This window comes from Lontra canadensis, unplaced genomic scaffold, assembly GCF_010015895.1.
Source record: "Lontra canadensis isolate GAN:19392208 unplaced genomic scaffold, GSC_riverotter_1.0 scaffold14, whole genome shotgun sequence".
NCBI lineage: Eukaryota > Metazoa > Chordata > Mammalia > Carnivora > Mustelidae > Lontra > Lontra canadensis.
Genome location: NW_022631008.1, coordinates 26,408,361 through 26,424,528, shown reverse-complemented (window position 1 = coordinate 26,424,528; position 16,168 = coordinate 26,408,361). Strand labels below are relative to the sequence as shown.

General features: G+C 42.3%; 1 protein-coding gene across 1 annotated transcript in view; it reads left to right on the top strand.

Annotated features, from left to right (window-relative positions):
* METTL24 (methyltransferase like 24) overlaps positions 1-10,128 on the top strand; it is a 99,330-nt gene extending 89,202 nt beyond the window's left edge. Inside the window, exon 5 of the mRNA XM_032858311.1 lies at positions 8,109-10,128. Coding sequence (XP_032714202.1) covers positions 8,109-8,423 — 315 coding nt within the window. The 3' untranslated portion in view covers positions 8,424-10,128. The remainder of the gene's footprint in view (positions 1-8,108) is intronic.
* The last annotated feature ends 6,040 nt before the right edge of the window (positions 10,129-16,168 follow it).

Below are 16,168 nucleotides of genomic sequence, written 5' to 3'. Positions count from 1 at the left end.
GGGGCTTGATCCCAGGACCCTGCGATCATGACCTGAGCCAAAGGCAGAGGCTTTAACCCACTGAGCCACCCAGGCGCCCCTGTTTTAATCTTTAATATACATTTTCTGGGTATGATAAAGACGCTTTATCCTTTGAAAGATTTAATAGAGACTAATAAATCATCTCTTATTAAGAGGTTTTAAATAAAAAGGTACATAGAAATAATTTAACATGTACTTAGTTACAGTTGGTTTGTCTTGTTTTTCCTTTCTTTAAATGGCATGCAGGTTTTTGTCTAATCTGGTGACTCACTTAGACCCAGAGACACAGGTATGTTTAGGAACACTCCAGAGTGTCACATGGCTTTGGCGTAAGAAAACAAGGGGTCATTGACCCAGCTGATACAGTGGGGAGGCTTTGGCAGTGCGTCTGTACAGGGCGCCCAGCCTTAGTGGCCCTTCGTTTGTCCTCAGTTTCCCAAGAACACGTACAGGAAGGGTCCACAGGTTAGAAAAATTACTGAAAATTGTAAGCTGTGCCTGTCCTTTACACATGCTGTTCCACTCCTGGGAGTGTCTTCTAAGGAAATCAGAGAACATACTTATATTTAGCTCCTGCTTCATTGATCACATCAGTGGGTCATAGCCAATTAATGATAGGAACCTCAATGTCCATCAGAAGGGGGATTGGTTAAGCAAATTAAACCAATATAAAAGTCATTATGAAACACATTATAGAGAGAGGCAAACTATTTCTCTTGGCAGGAAAGCTCTTCTTCAAGTTAAAATTTACAAGGGAGTCCAAATATATAAAAGAAAGAAAAGGGGAGTTGGTCCTCTTGGGTCGAGGTAGAGGAACCAGAGCCTCCCCCACATCTCCCTCAGGCCTGCAGGTGCCCCAGCCCATGTGTTTGGGGGATGATTGCCAGCATGTATCTTGGGGGTTGGGGGTAGAAATAAAGGAAGTTTCCAAAGGAATTTTATATGTTAAAGAAGACTTACAGTGTCCTGGGGGATTGGGTTAAGATCACTTTTTTCCTGTAGCGAAGTATTAATACCGAGGCAGCAGAGTTCCTAGAGGAATGTCACTCTGCTAGTTTTAAGGACTTGTGAATGGGTTGTAAGTAGTAAGGCAATGTGATAATTTTTCTTATGCCTTTGTTTTCCACATCAACTGGTAGCCTGCTGACTTTTTATTATTATTATTATTATTATTATTATTACTAACATATAGTATATTATTTGTTTCAGGGGTACAGGTCTGTGATTCATCAGTCTCACACAATTCATGGCTCTTTCCAGAGTTTGGCTATTGTGGACACTGCTGCTGTAAATATTGGGGTGCACGTGCCCCTTTGGATCACTCCATTTGTATTATTGGGGTAAATACACAGTAGTGTCTACTGACTTACTGATTTCTGAGCAGCTCATCACAGCCTAGGTTTTGGGAGCTAGGACTAGGTTTTAGTACCACATCCAGCCCAGCAAATTGTCACCCAGCTGTCTGAGATTGGATTCTTCGGAATAGGCTGAAGATCTGACGAAAGAGTCTTTGTAAATATTTCCCTTATTTCCTTGAATCTCCTTTGCAGAGTGTTGCTCCTTGCTGGGGCCATTTCTGTGATCTGATCACGTGCTTGTGACATCCCTGGGGGACACAGAGAACACTGATGGAAATGTATTGGCCTGGAAAGATAGCCATGGTTTGTTACATTGTTACATTAAAAAAGCATATTTGAAAACACAGTATGATTCTAATTTTATAAACAACAGGTGTGTTTGAATTATGCCTGTGTATGCTGTGATCTGTGTGTTGTGTGTGTGTGTGTGTGTGTGTGTGTTTATGGCAAAGAAAAATGTTTAGCAAGAAATACACCAGGTATTCAAGAGTTAACTCTTTTAAACTCCGGATTATGGGTGTCTTAACTCCTTTTCTTTTTTCTTATCTGTAGTTTTCATTTTTAAATAGTGACCATGTATTGATTTTTTAATAAGAGAGTATTTTTGGTTATATATATATGAATCTCTAGGAATCACAGCTTTGGAATATACAGTACTTGATACTGTACAAGTAACCTGTAACTTTTGCATAAATAGTATTTGGTCTCTGTTCTAATTATCTACTGCTATATAATGGGTTATCCCCCAAACTCAAGTTCCGTGATGATGACATTATTGATCCCAGTTTCTGGAGTCAGTGTTTGGGAAGGGCTCTGCTGGCTAGTTTTGGCTCAGGGTCTCTCCTGGGGTTACAGTCAGACGATGTCTAGAGAAACCAGGGTTGGTCGGCATCTCTTTCTTCTTATTGACCAAGAGCCTCTTCATGTGGGCTCTCTGCAAGGGCTATCTTGGACTTTCTCACGGCCCCATGGTCTCGGGACAGTCAGACACCTGGCCTGGGGGCTAAAGTTTTAGAGAGTGAGTGAACAAAGTAGAAGCTTTTATGGTCCAGGCTTGGATGTCGTCTAGAACCACTTCTACCATACTCTTAGTAAATGGTAACGAGCCCATCAAGATTCCAGGGGAACATCACAGGACAGGAGACCTAATCTGTGGGGCTCAGTGCAAAATGAAAATTCAGGGTCCCTTGTTCAAAACTTATTAAGAATTTCAGCAACAACAGAGCATTAAGCCAAGTATGGAGTCCTTCAACTTGGGGGGTCGGGTGTGGCTGTGTAGGTTGCATCCCATGAAATCATCCCTGGGGAGGGAACATCAATTCCATCTCTTGATGAGAGGAGGGTTAAGGCCACGTTGAAGAAAAGCAGGAGATGGGAGTTAATGGGGACACATCTTTGAAAAAGAAAATCTGCCACAGTCTCTGTGACTCATCTTCAATTAAGGAGGTGGCTCACATTTTTATTCCCCAAAGCTGGAGTTAGCCATTAACCACAAAGGAAGGACTACCGGCTCTCCTGCAGTCAGGCTGCCATAACAGTGACAGGGGTATATTTTAAAACTCTCTGTGGAGAAATACTGGTTGCCTCTAAATAGACTCTAACAAAAATGCTGGTTTTATACCCCCTCCCCCCGCCAACCCCACCAAATTAATGGGTTGAAGCACTTACCCTCAGTGGGACTGTATTTGGTGATAGGCTCCCTAAGGAGGTAATTAAAGTTAAATGAAGTCATGAGAGCAGGGCCCTAATCCAATAAGACTAGCATCCCTCTAAGAAGAAGGAGAGATACCAGGAGAGCATGAGCCCAGAGAAAAGTCTATAAGAGGATACAGTGTAGAAATAGCTGTCAGCGAGCCAAGGAGAAGCCTCAGGAGAAATCATGATCTCCCACACTTTGATCTTGGACTTCCCAGCCTCTAGACCTGGGAAAAAAAATATAAATGTCTATTGTTTAAGTGCCCCCCCACCCCCCAGTCTGTGGCATTTTGTTATAGCAGCCCTGGTACACTAATAGGATATCTGAGACTTACATGTATTTATTTTACTTGCCCTTTGCAGTATTGTCTTTATTAGTCATGCTTAATCCATTCTCTCTCCCAGGGTCTTTGTCAACTTCCAAGGAAAGCCAGCTCTCATAGCAAATGCCATGTTTTGATGTTTCTTCTTTAATAATATTCCGATGAATAAGGGCTTTATAATTTATTTTTCTTGGAATGTTACTTGGGCCCAGCCAAGGTTCGCATCTCACCTAATACTGTGGCTCATTTATGGATTTGCATATAAATTTGAATATTGCTTTCAATCCCTGGGGTCAATTATTTGCGACCATGAATAGTTTGTCTCCTCCTTTCTGTGTAAGCCACTCTTCCCCTCAAGGGCTGGAAATCTGTTTCCCCTCACCTTGAATCTGGGCTGGCGTTGTGATTTGTATTGCCCAATAGAACACAGTGGAAGTGATGCTGGTGAGCCCCAGACCCAGTCCTTTCAAGGGGCGGAGTGCCCGTCCTTCCCCTTGAAAGGGAAAAGGCTCGGATGGGGAGCTGCAGGCATGAGGGTGACGGGTGCCTGAAGAGTCCCAGGAGCGAAAGGGAAGCGGCTAGAGAATTGGGGGGAGCCAGAAGACAAAGTGCACCTACTGGGCCTGCTTGTGTGGCAAAGAAGGAACCCGGGAACAAAGCACAGGGCTTTGACAATGGTGGTTTTAATTGGCCTTGGAGCCCTGTTGACCTGCCCTGGATGTTGCAAAATTGGAGCGGTCAGAGCTGGCTGCTGAGGGACTGGCAGGACACAGTTGCCTCAGAGAGTCACTGGCCCTTGGGTCTCTGGTATGGGACACTTTTGCCAGGCACTGACTGGCGAATGGGCTCTAGGTCATGTACCGCCTCACCAAAGCTCTGGCAGTGAGAGTTACCTCACGCACTGTGTGGTTTGAGTTGTGTGCCCCCAGACTCTCTTGTGGGAGTCCTAACCCCTAGTACCTCAGAATATGATCTTTATTGGAAATAGGGTCACTGCCGAGGTAATTAGCTTAAATGAAGTCATAAACGGGTATAGGCTGGGCCCCTAACCCGGTATGAATGGTGTCCTTATAAAGGGGGGAAATTTGGATGCAGGCAATGGGTAGATGAATGAATAACCCAATGTGAAGATGAAGAAATAGATCAGGGTAACGCAGAAGCCAAGGAATGATGGAGACTTCCAGCAAACCAGCAGGAGCTAGGAGTGGGGCACAGCCCTCAGAGGGAACAATGCCGTCAGCACCTCCATGTCAGGCGTATAGCCTCCAGAACTGTGAGATGGTATGTTACCGTTGCTGAAGCCCCCCAGTCTGTGGTACTTTTTTTTTTTAATGGCAGCCCTAGCCAATTAATACAAAGGCCACTGCCCCTTTGCCCACTTTTTCTCATCTCTGCTGTTCCGGGCAGATGAACCCAGACATAAGCTCATGCCCATGATGAGGGGGCTGCCAAATGGCCTCACACCCTAATCCAGTTAAAATTAAAATTCTAATTTCCTCAAAAAGTTCTGCGAAAGGAGATTTGTTGGGTGTTTTAGGCACAAGGGAAAGGAGTTTTTTTTTTTGGCGGTAGGACCTCTTTAATGCCCCTGAAATTGTAGCAGGCAGGTTGCTTGACCTACCTCCTTCTAGACCCTTCCAACCAAGAACATGTCTTTCATTATAACAGAGTTTACAGAGAGTTAACACCTCATTGCTTTTCCTCAGGAAACCTGATTTAACCTAACTGGATTTGGATTGGCACTTGGTTATTCGGATGTAATCATTTGCGTGATTTTTAGGGCCGTGATTGTTGAGAGCTGATGTTCGAATCTGAACAGTGGTGTACCCGATGCAGAAATGTTTGGTGCCTTATACAAACAATGACATTGCATGCATTATGCAGTAATAATGGAAATTACATTTGCAGAATAGTTGTGGTGGTAGAACATTCTGAAATACAAAAAGTGGAAAAAGCGCACAGGGAAAGAAACCCATGTTTTATTCACAGCATTTGGCTTGCTCTGCTTGCGGGCTGGAAGTCAGGGAAGAAGTTGATGAGCTCCTTGGTCCTGCGCGCTCCCAGGCTGTGTGATTTAGATCAACCTGCTCAATTATGATTGAAGGGGAAATTTCCAGTCATTGGAATCAAACAGGGTGGGCAGAGTTGTCGTATGTGGAAATACTTTCCACTCTTTTGATAGGAGATAATATTTTGTAAGTGAAAATTGTATTTTCACAGTAAGCATATATCTGCTATGATTTATCCTACTTTTTTTTTTTTTTCTGTTGCTCATAACTTCTGATTGATAGCTTATTTTAAAAATAGTTTGGGGTGGGGGCGCCTGGGTGGCTCAGTGGGTTAAGCCTCTGCCTTTGGCTTGGGTCATGTTCTCAGGGTCCTGGGATTGAGCCCCGCATGGGGCTCTCTGCTCAGTGGGGAGCCTGCTTCCCCCCTCTCTCTCTGCCTGCCTCTCTGCCTACTTGTGATCTCTCTCTCTCTGTCAAATGAATAAATAAAATATTTAAAAAAAATAGGTTTGGGGGTTTCTAGGAGGTTCAGGTCATGATCCCAGGGTCCTGGGATCAAGCCCTGCATGGGGCTCCCTGCTCGGCCTGCTTCTCCCTCTCCCACTGCCACTGCTTGTGTTCCCTCTCTCTCTATGTCTCTCTTTGTCAAATAAATAAACAAATCTTTAAAAAAAATAAAAATAAGTTTGGAAAAAATATGAAACATATATATATTCTAACTCCCCAATGTAGTTTTTAGGTCAGTTGCAGGCTGATTAGCTTTGCCCTGTCCCTTTAATAGTTTGATATATTGGTCACGTTCAGCATATGTGAACTCACAGAAAACCATGGTAGAAATACATCTCTAAAGATTTTTAAAAAATTCTTAGCTATATGAATTGACACAAAATGTGAGTTTTGGATATTTTCTGTACTAATTAGACAATTTTGTAAAGTTTTAATTACATACTTCTTCTGGCAGTTTAATCACCCCAATTCAAGAGCATTAAGCTTAAAATTTCAGTGATTAAACAAAGTCAAGAAAGTGGCAGGGCAGCAGGGATGAAGACAAAAAGAGTGAGTTAATTCTTTTGTGTCCAATTCGTAAGAATTATCTTAGCCTCAGGCATGTTTGCATGGAATCTGCCTTTGTTCAGTTCCTCTCAGAAAAGAAAGGAGTTTTTGGTGTTTTGTTTTTCATTTTACTTTTTCTCTTTGAGTTTGGACAGGGTGGTTTACAGATATCTAGATGATTCCGAGGCCTCTTGATATTCTTGGCGTGTTACCATCACTCTTTCCCTGGTGGACCATGGGGAGCTACCGTCCAAGGCAAGATAGTGAAAGCAAGCATCTCCTTTGGGATGTCAGGACACTGGACAAGGACCATTTTCCTGGAGCAGTTGTGTCTAAATCCTGTCCATCTTCTCCTCCACCCAGCTCTTGAAATCTCACAGGAGATGTTGGGAGCCCAGACTCATTTTTACGAAAGCCTCGTCTGCATATAGGGCTGTTTCACTGAGATTATGTATGTAGAGAGTAATTCTTTGAGCTGTAAAGTGCTCTGCAGATGTAAGCTGGGGATATTGATAACAAGGCTTCTACTCATGGGCCCTTATTCACTCTCTAATGGCACCTTATTTTCTAAACCAAAAAGCCTTTTAGGGAATCCGAGTTGCCTCATAAACCTCTTGTGGGTTTATGGGGAGTGAGCATCATGGAGTGGGTAAGAACAGGGGCCATGTGGACAGACTCATTCCCATGTCCCCATAGCCTCTCCAGCTGCGTGACTGGGGACGGGTTCCTCTCTTGAGTCTGGTTTCCTCAACTTCAAACAGGGAGAGCAACAGGGTCAGGCTCGCAGAATCGTTGAGAGGAGTGAATGCATATTGCAAAATGCATATTGCAAGCGAAGCACTTTGTGTGGTGCGGGGCGCACACAGGCGCTCAGTAAGGGATTAGCTTTTGTTGCTTCCTGGAGGCATTTGGGGTTCTGTTATTCTAATAGCAGAGCCAGGAAAAATGAGCTGATTCTCCTAACTTAATTAATTGCAAAATCTCTCCTAGCCTACTCTTCTCCGTATATTTCATCCTACCTTGGATGTGAACTTAGGTTCATTAAATGAATAGAGAATGGTGTTGCCTTTTTTCCTGCCTCTTTAAGATTCTGTGCTGGTGTGTACCTTTAAAAGAAATTATGTGATAATCATCATTTTTTTTTTTTTTTAGAAGTCTAATGTTCAGATACCCAAGAACTCTCCCTGGCTTCCAGTCCTGAGAATTTGGAGGGGGGTGGGGTTTGTGACGTGGTCCCGGCAGGCAGTGGCCGTCTGTCCATTCCTCCCCTGTGGGCCACCATGCTGTCCTGACGTGGCTGGGTTCCTGAGAGCAGAGTCTGGGTTGTCGGGGAGAGTCTGCGGACATGCAGCTCTGTGAAATCTCCAGCATCTCCTTCTCAGGCATCCATTCCCACTGGGCAGAAAGTAGGGAAGGTCCATTATGATTTCTGACTGGCATTTCATTATTTGTACATTAACATTTGGTGTGGCGTGCGGTTAGAAACTCACGTCATTCGTGGCCCCAGAAAAAGGCCTCTAACTCTGAAACTTGAAACATTCTGCTCTTATAGGAGGTCCTTAGTTATACAGCGCCGCTCCTGATGTCAAGGTGGTATTTTTAACAATGTTTATTGAATCTGCTAATCTTGCTTCATCATTTTGTTACAGATTGATGTTCTCAAAGCAGATCTGGAGAGTGCAGAATGGAAAGTTTTAGAAAACCTTATTCTGGAAGATGTCCTGCAACAAATTGGACAGCTCACCTTTGCGATTCACCTCCACTGGCCCGGTTTCGAGGTCAGTGGCGGCGACAGCAGTGTTGTGCGATTCTGGTACAGCCTCCTCAAGGAGGTAGAACTAAAGGGCTTCAGGCTTTTTCATAGTTACAAAGATTTATCTAAACCCCAGCTGTTCCTGAAGAAGGACATTTTCAATGCAAGTAGCTGTTATACTCTGAGTTGGGTGAATACAAGATGGAGCTAGGGTGACAGACCTCATCAAGAACTCCGGGACATAGCTGCAGAATGAGGCATGTCCCGCGTGCTAACGATTGGTGTCCTGTCCAGCCTCCTCCCACTAGCCTGTCAGCTGCTCTGGGCGGGGGTTGTGTGATTGCCTGTGGCAGGGACACACTCAACACCTGTGGATGGGATGGACACAGGAGTGCCACCGGGGTCGATCTCCATCTGTCCAAAGCCCAGGCCTTTCACCTGTTTGCCTCTGGCAGAGCAGGGATGCTTGTCCTTCTTCGTTGTAACTGGGAGGATAACCCCCCACTCATCTGTTTTCTCTAAAATCCACTATGTATCTAAAATCCATGAATTCACCAACATGAAAAAGAAATTACGTAACATTTCCTTTTTTCCTGGGTTGATGAGATTCTTAAGTTTGTAGCTAACTGTTTAAAATAGGGCCTTTCCCTTGACTTTCACTCCCCTCTTTCAAGATTGTTCTTGTTCAGCTGGTCCACGACATTCTTTAGGACCTTGTAGATTTCAGCCATTTGTCCTCAGCCTTTGCGGAGGCCATGCTGTGGCTTTAGAAGCACCCCTGATTCTGGTTTCTGGGGACTCAGACACACCAAAGTCTGCCACTGAGTTTCAAAGACTAGACTGTCAAGAACTTGAACTCAGGATCTTTTCATACTCAGCCTTAAATCCCCTTCTGCTTCTACGAACTAAACACAAAGCAGTATTTGGGTGTCTGTGCTATTGTCTCCACTGACTTCAAACGTGATTTCTCAACCACCGCCTTGCTTATGCTGTCAAATCTTTTTTTTTTTTTTTTTTTTTTTTTTAGCACATTTTGTCAAAGATTAAGTGAGTTTTTCCTCTACTGCCAGTGGGCATTTGTTAGAAGACTGCAGCCTGAGAGCCCAAGTCTGTCTCTTTCCTGGGATGCTTACATTGGGTTTCAGTAACCCCAGTCCTTTCTATATTTTTAAAAATTAAACAGGAAATGTAGGTTCTCAGTAGATCAAGTGATCTCCATCATTTTTATTTACAGGATTAGACATTTACCCCCATGAATGATTTTCAAAAAGTCTACTTCAGACAAGTCAAGTAGTTAGCATAAAAATAAACCAAATTATTGCCTTATTATAAATTAAGTATATTTTCTGGCTTTTTTTTTTAACATCACAAGAGAGCAAGAAAACTATACACTCATTGTCCAAGAAACTTGGGGAGAGAGTAGAATGCTGGTTGCTACTAGACTTTATTCCTTCTCCCACCTTTGTACCGCCTTCTACCCCAGATGTTCCCTGGGTTGGCTTTTTGTTTCTTGCAGTGGTTTGAAAATACCATGCCCTCAACTGAGAAACCAAAATATAGTAGAGTTAGATGATCTTACTGACTTCAGTTCAAAAGGGAACAAGACTTTCTGAATTTTTAGAAGTACAAATAAGCTTTTTAAAATGCACAGTACATTAGTAAAAGTCATTGAGATGGGAGCTTAAAATAGCAGCTAAGTTGCTTTCTATGTCCTTGGGCATCTCAAAAGCACAAAGGGTCCATGAAAAACTCTGAAATGCCTGGTGTCACAGCCCCTAAAACAAAGTTACCTTTAGTCCACTTCCTGCTTGGATTGTATTACAGATCCTCTCTTTTATTTTTTTAATTAAAATTTTATACAGTGAAGTCTATACAATAAACCTTTTTATACATTAAACCTTGTGAGCCTTCTTCTACACCGGAGTATGAAGTGTGCAAATCTGATGTGTCCAGTCTGATCAGATTTTAGGTATGTACACGCCCATATTAAGATTTTTAATTCAGGGGATTGAAGATTGATGGACTCACTGAAAGCCCCCTTTGTTTATTGCAGACTGGTGGTACAAACATAGACTTCATCACATGATATCTATCTATCTATCTATCTATATATCTATATCTATATCTATATCTATATCTATATCTATATATCTGAAGCAAGAATGGCTGTACTGTTAAGGAAAAAAAAAACCACAAACTCAAAATAAATTGCAAACACACCCACTCACACCCACCTACAAGGCAGCTTGTTCAATAGTTTTTTGTACTTATTTTGTGCTTATTTCTAAGACTGTCCTTCATTCCCTTCATGGATAGTTTGAAATTTATGATGACTATCCTGACTGTTGCTATGGTTTCCCCTACCTCTGAAATTTATTATGCCTATTGTGTAGGCTGGGGTTTCTTAACCTCAGTACAGATTGTCATTTTGGGCTGGATTATTCCTTGTTGGGGGAGAGAGTTCTGTGCCTTGTACAATGTTCAGCAGCATCCCTGGCCCTCCCCACGAGCTGCCAGGAGCACCTCTCCCCGCCCCCTCAGTTGCAACAACCAGAGACGTCTGCAGACCATCCCCCCCGTGGAGAGCTACAGGTGTGGGCCACGAGCAAGGGTCTGGGGTACCACAGCATGGCTGTTTGGGAAAATCCAAAAGGCAAAACAAGAGCCAGCACCACTGTGACCCCCATAAAAGCAGCACAAACAGAACCCAGAGAAGGGGCAGAGTCAAGAGCTGCTATGGAGAGCATCCTGTGTGCCCAGCACTGTGCACAGATGGTTCCCAGTTCTCCCAGCAGCCCTGCACAAAGGTGTAATTTTCCCCATTACGCAGGTGAGGAAACTCTGAGAAGGTTAGTAGCTTATGCAGATGCTGCCACTAGTAGATGGTACAGTAAGGATCCACTCTCGCTTTCAGATCCCTCCACTGTGCGGCCTCCACAGTCTCTAACAGACGTGGACTTATTTTTACTTCCTTACTAATAAATTGGGGCGGGGGGGGGTGTGCTACAAATACACTAACACACTAACATCAGACCTGCCAATCTGTTAGAGTTTGGGACGTTTTGGTAGCATGCAAGTTAATAGTTTAAGCAATCTACTTAATTAAAATATGCCTGCCAAATGGAAACTTCCTGAAAGGATGGGGGCGCCCAGTGACTTCTCTGTCAATATTTCAGGTTGCCAGAAAAGCTCTTGCGAGGCCTGGAAGCAGCTCTCGGCCCTGGCTTGTCCCACTTTGTGGCACTTTCCTCTTGGGTTTTAGAAAGGGCCCAGTCACTTGGAAATGCACTGTTTCCTGTGTTTTCAAGCCAGTTTTGACCTGCAGGTGCACGAGCCTCATCTTACCAGACCAATGCCCATAAGTGAATCTGAAAATATAAATTTAATAATGTTCTTCAAATGATTTAAAAAAAAACCTTATTTAGGTGAAAGACATAAAAGACCTATGTCAGAGATTCAGAAATCACCTTTTGGCACAAACTCTTTCACAATTCGAGATTAAATTCAAAGGAAAGGAATTTCCCTTTCGCCTTCTCTTAGAGTGATTGTATCTGATGCAGCTTTAACAGGTTATCATATAAATACTTGCAACTCTTTGATGTGTTAAAATGAAGAAAGTCATGGAGAAGTAAGCAAATATCTGTTAGAATTCACCCATCTATATTAGGGTAGAACAAAAGTAAATTCATGAGTTTACAGTGTTTAGTCCAAGTTAATTACTCATGTATGCCATCTCTGCCTTGGCTATACAATCTTAGATACAGTAAATACAGTATAAGATCTGTATCTCCCAAGTATTACATGTTTGGGTTTTGCAAAGCTTTAGTTAATACCAGGGAGCTTGCTTTATCATCGCATTTTGTCAGATTAAAAGTGAAGCCCTCATTAAAACATTATTATTCTTGACAACACAACAGTACCTCCAGGCTCCATTAATATAATTGTTCTTTTCAGCTGGAGATAAGTTTATGTTTGCCTTTGAAGCAATAACATAAATCTTTTTGTATTAGCCAACTGCCGCTTCTTTGTGAGTTCAGAAACACATTTTAACTTTATGTAAAAATGTCTTTTTCTTATTGAAAGGGGTATTTGAACTTGACTTACCACATGAAATCATAACCCAAAGATTCAATGTATTTTTTTTTAAGATTTTATTTATCCATTTGACAGAGATCCCAAGTAGGCAGAGAGGCAGGCAGAGAGAGAGGGGGGAAACAGGCTCCCTGCTGAGCAGAGAACCTGATGCAGGGCTCGATCCTAGGACCCTGAGATCATGACCTGAGCCGAAGGCAGAGGCTTAACCCACTGAGCCACCCAGGCGCCCCTATCCAATGTATTCTTAAACTGCCTAAATTTAGAAGATACTGAAATTCTTTAAATAATTATGTTTCTGTCCTTAAGGAAAATAAATCAAGTGAGCTTAATGTCACATTTTAACACTATATGGAAAAATGCTAGTTTCATTAAAATTAATGCTTTGTGGGGCATCTGAGTGGCACAGTCAGTTGAGCATCCGACTGTTGGTTTCAGCGAGGGTTGTGATCTTAGGGTCATGGGATTAAACCCAGTGACAGACTCCCCACTCAGCACGGAGTCTGCTTGTGATCCTCTCTCCCTCTTCTCCACCCCACTGTGCATGTGTGTGTGTGTGTGTGTGTGTGCGCACACGCACGCATGCTCTCTCAAATAAATAAATCTTTGGGGGAAAAAACAGTAATTAATCCTTCTTAAAACAAGCAACATTCCCGTGGGCACACTGATGGGGCCCAACTCTAATGGAAGAGACGAAGAAAATGTCGTTCACTAGGTTCTGTTTTACTAAAGGATGAAACACAGTCTCAGTAGCTGAGTGTTTCTCTTGAACTACCTCACTCGGAGAGAGCAAGCCACAAAGATTATGCCACAAAGCTGACAGTTTAAAAAATCCACAACTAAGTCGATTATGGGGAGGAGGCAGAACAGTAGGATGAAAGAAAGATTGTGCTGCTGTCGCTGACTAGCTGTGTGGCATCGAGCAAATCATCACCTTTATTGGCCTATTTGCTTATCTGAGGTTGGAATATTTGATTTTTGAGGTTTCTTCCAGCTTGAAAATCTCATTATTCTAAGATTTTTGTGATTAGAGAAGGCTCAGACAGTGGCAGGGTAATTTCTTGATTTGTGTGCTATGAAGAGAAGCCTTGGGATAAATTTAGAAGAATGCAGATGATGTGCTTATTCAGAAGAAAAGGCCTGGATAACAGAGGAATGAATTCGTGATGATGGCTCTCCAGTCAAATGAAGTGCCCTCAGGCCAAGTACCTCTTCGGATAATATGCTTAAACTCACAGGGTTCTAAAAACTGGAGTGTTTCAGACTGTACTGTTTTATACATCTGTTTACAGAACATCCTAATGAAGTGGCACTATCTGAAGATACTAGATTGTGTATATCTGCGGTGATCCTTCTGTATGTGCACGTGTGAACGTGCATGTGTGTACACGACACACACATATGTACATATACATTTATATGTATAGCAGAACGCCCAAGAGGGAAAAATCTTCAGACATACCAAGCTCAGAGGGAGCCTAGACCCAGACAGGTAGAGCGGGAACCTACTCAGCAGGAGTCCGAAGGGGTTAGTGGACCAGCGGTGCTAGAGGCCTACAGCACCAGAGATAAGGCTGTGTCGGTGGAAAGGACTGGCACGGAGACACCTGCACAGTGGGCCCTGGGAGGGCTATACGACCTCAATGCAAGAGCCCTAAAAAAAAACCTACCGCCCTCATCCTCATCCCCCAACACAAGAAAGCCTATCCTTGCTGCAGCTCTGGGAGGAACTACAAGTTTCCCATGAGAATTTGAAACCTCTGGTCTGCTTGAGGAGTTGAATTTATATTAATCTCATGGGGAGGAAAACCGTAAGCTGAGAAATGAAGATAAAAAACTGGGAGTGAACCTAAGGATGTATGGCAGAAATGAATGTAAAAGCATTACAGGTACTCTTCAACTTAGGCTACAAAGATTTCTTCAAAAAAGAAAAAGCAAGACCTGCTTAAGATGAATGCCTGATAAAAAATTACAACTGACAAGGTAGCGGCCCACCATGAGGTAAACGCTGGGGTTTTCAGCTCAAGCACTTGATGTAACAAGTCTTAAAGTATAATATCAATTGTTTAAAATGATTAAAGGCATGAAAGACTATATAGAAACCTTAAGAAAATGATATATGAAGAACAGGTAGATATAAAAATCTATAAAACTACTTCCATAAAGGGAAAGTCACTGGAATACATTTAATGGATTAAGTGGCTGATTAGATACAGCTGAAGAGATTGCAAAGCAAACTGGGAGATAAACCTGAGGAAACTACCCAAAATGGAGCAGAGAAAAAATTATATTCTTAATGTATTTTGAGTAGTCTAAACCTTTGATTCCTTTCCGAAGATAAAGCAGTTTAGTTGAATATTTGAGCCATGGGTGTATAAAGCGGTGCTAGACCCATTTCATGTAATATGGTAGCCATTAGCCACAGGTCGCTACTGAGCACTTAGAATGTGGCTAATGTGACTGAGGAACTGAATTTTAAATTCTGTTTACTTTTAATTAACTTAAATTTAGAAACGTCTACCTGATTCAATTACTAGAAAGCTCTGATATATTTGCAACAACTTGGGCTTGGTACATCGACTTAGTGTGAAACAGGTAAAATTATCTGATGAATATTTAGTGTCTAATTGAGACATGCTGTTATGTGTGAAATACATACCAGGTTTCAAAGACTTTAGTATGAGGAAAGTAAAACATTTATTTAAAAAATAATCGAGGGGCACCTGGGTGTCTCAGTTGGTTAAGCTTCTGACTCTTGATTTCAGCTCAGGTCATGATCTCAGGATCTTGGTATCGAGTCCCACATTAGGCTCCATGCTCAGTGGGAAGTCTGCTTGAGATTCTCCTTCCCCCTCTTCCTCTGGCCCTCCCTCCCAGCTTACGCTCTCTAAAATAAAATAATTTTTTTTTTTAAAGATTTTATTTCCAGAGAGAGAGAGAGAGAGGGGAAGAGGGCAAGAGTACAAACAGGGGGAGTAGCAGGCAGAGGGAGAAGGAGGGTCCCTGCTGAGCAAGAGAAGCGGAGTCCCTGATGCAGGACTTGATCCCAGGACCCTGAGATCATGACCTGAGCTGAAGGTAGATGCTTCACCGACTGAGCCACCCAGGCATCCCTAAATCGATCTTTTAAAAAGATAATTGAATGCTGAACTAATACTTTGGCTATATTTTATTAGATGAAATGTATTATTAAAATTAATATCCCATTTTTTAATGTGGCCATTAGAAAGTTAAAAATTGTACACATGAAAAAAAATTACACACATAGCTCACATTTTCTATTAGCACTATCCTGGAATGTGTACTTAAAAAATGTTTGAGATTTGAGTCAGTCCCTCAGATTGCAAATGCTGAAGAGTGAAGAATAGGATGTGGGGGGCTAGAAAATTCCCCTAAAGATTGTGATTGCAGTTACAGGAAGCTGTACAGGCAGAGGAGTTTGCTCTTTCTTTGTCACTAAAACTAAAGCCCCTATAAGGACTCTGGTTCCAAGCTGCAACTTTTTTTCCTTTAAGTTCCAGATAAAATGACAGTGTTTAGGTTGAGAAAGCTGTTTCCACAATGATTAAAGTGATTACGAACATATAAATTCAGAAAATGTATATACATACGTATCTTCACATGCATATATATACACATACCTAAATGTACACGCACACACACATGTATTTATGTCTGGCTAACAAAATTTCTCTTACGTGTACCAAAGAGTGCCATTTCTGAAATACTTAAGACAAACTCAGACTCTGCAGTACCGGCTCTCATCCTTAGTGTGAGGATCAACTGGGGACCTTGCTAAAAGTGCTGAGTTTGACCCAGTGAATGAACATACAACTTTTTTGGTATATTCACATTAATATACAT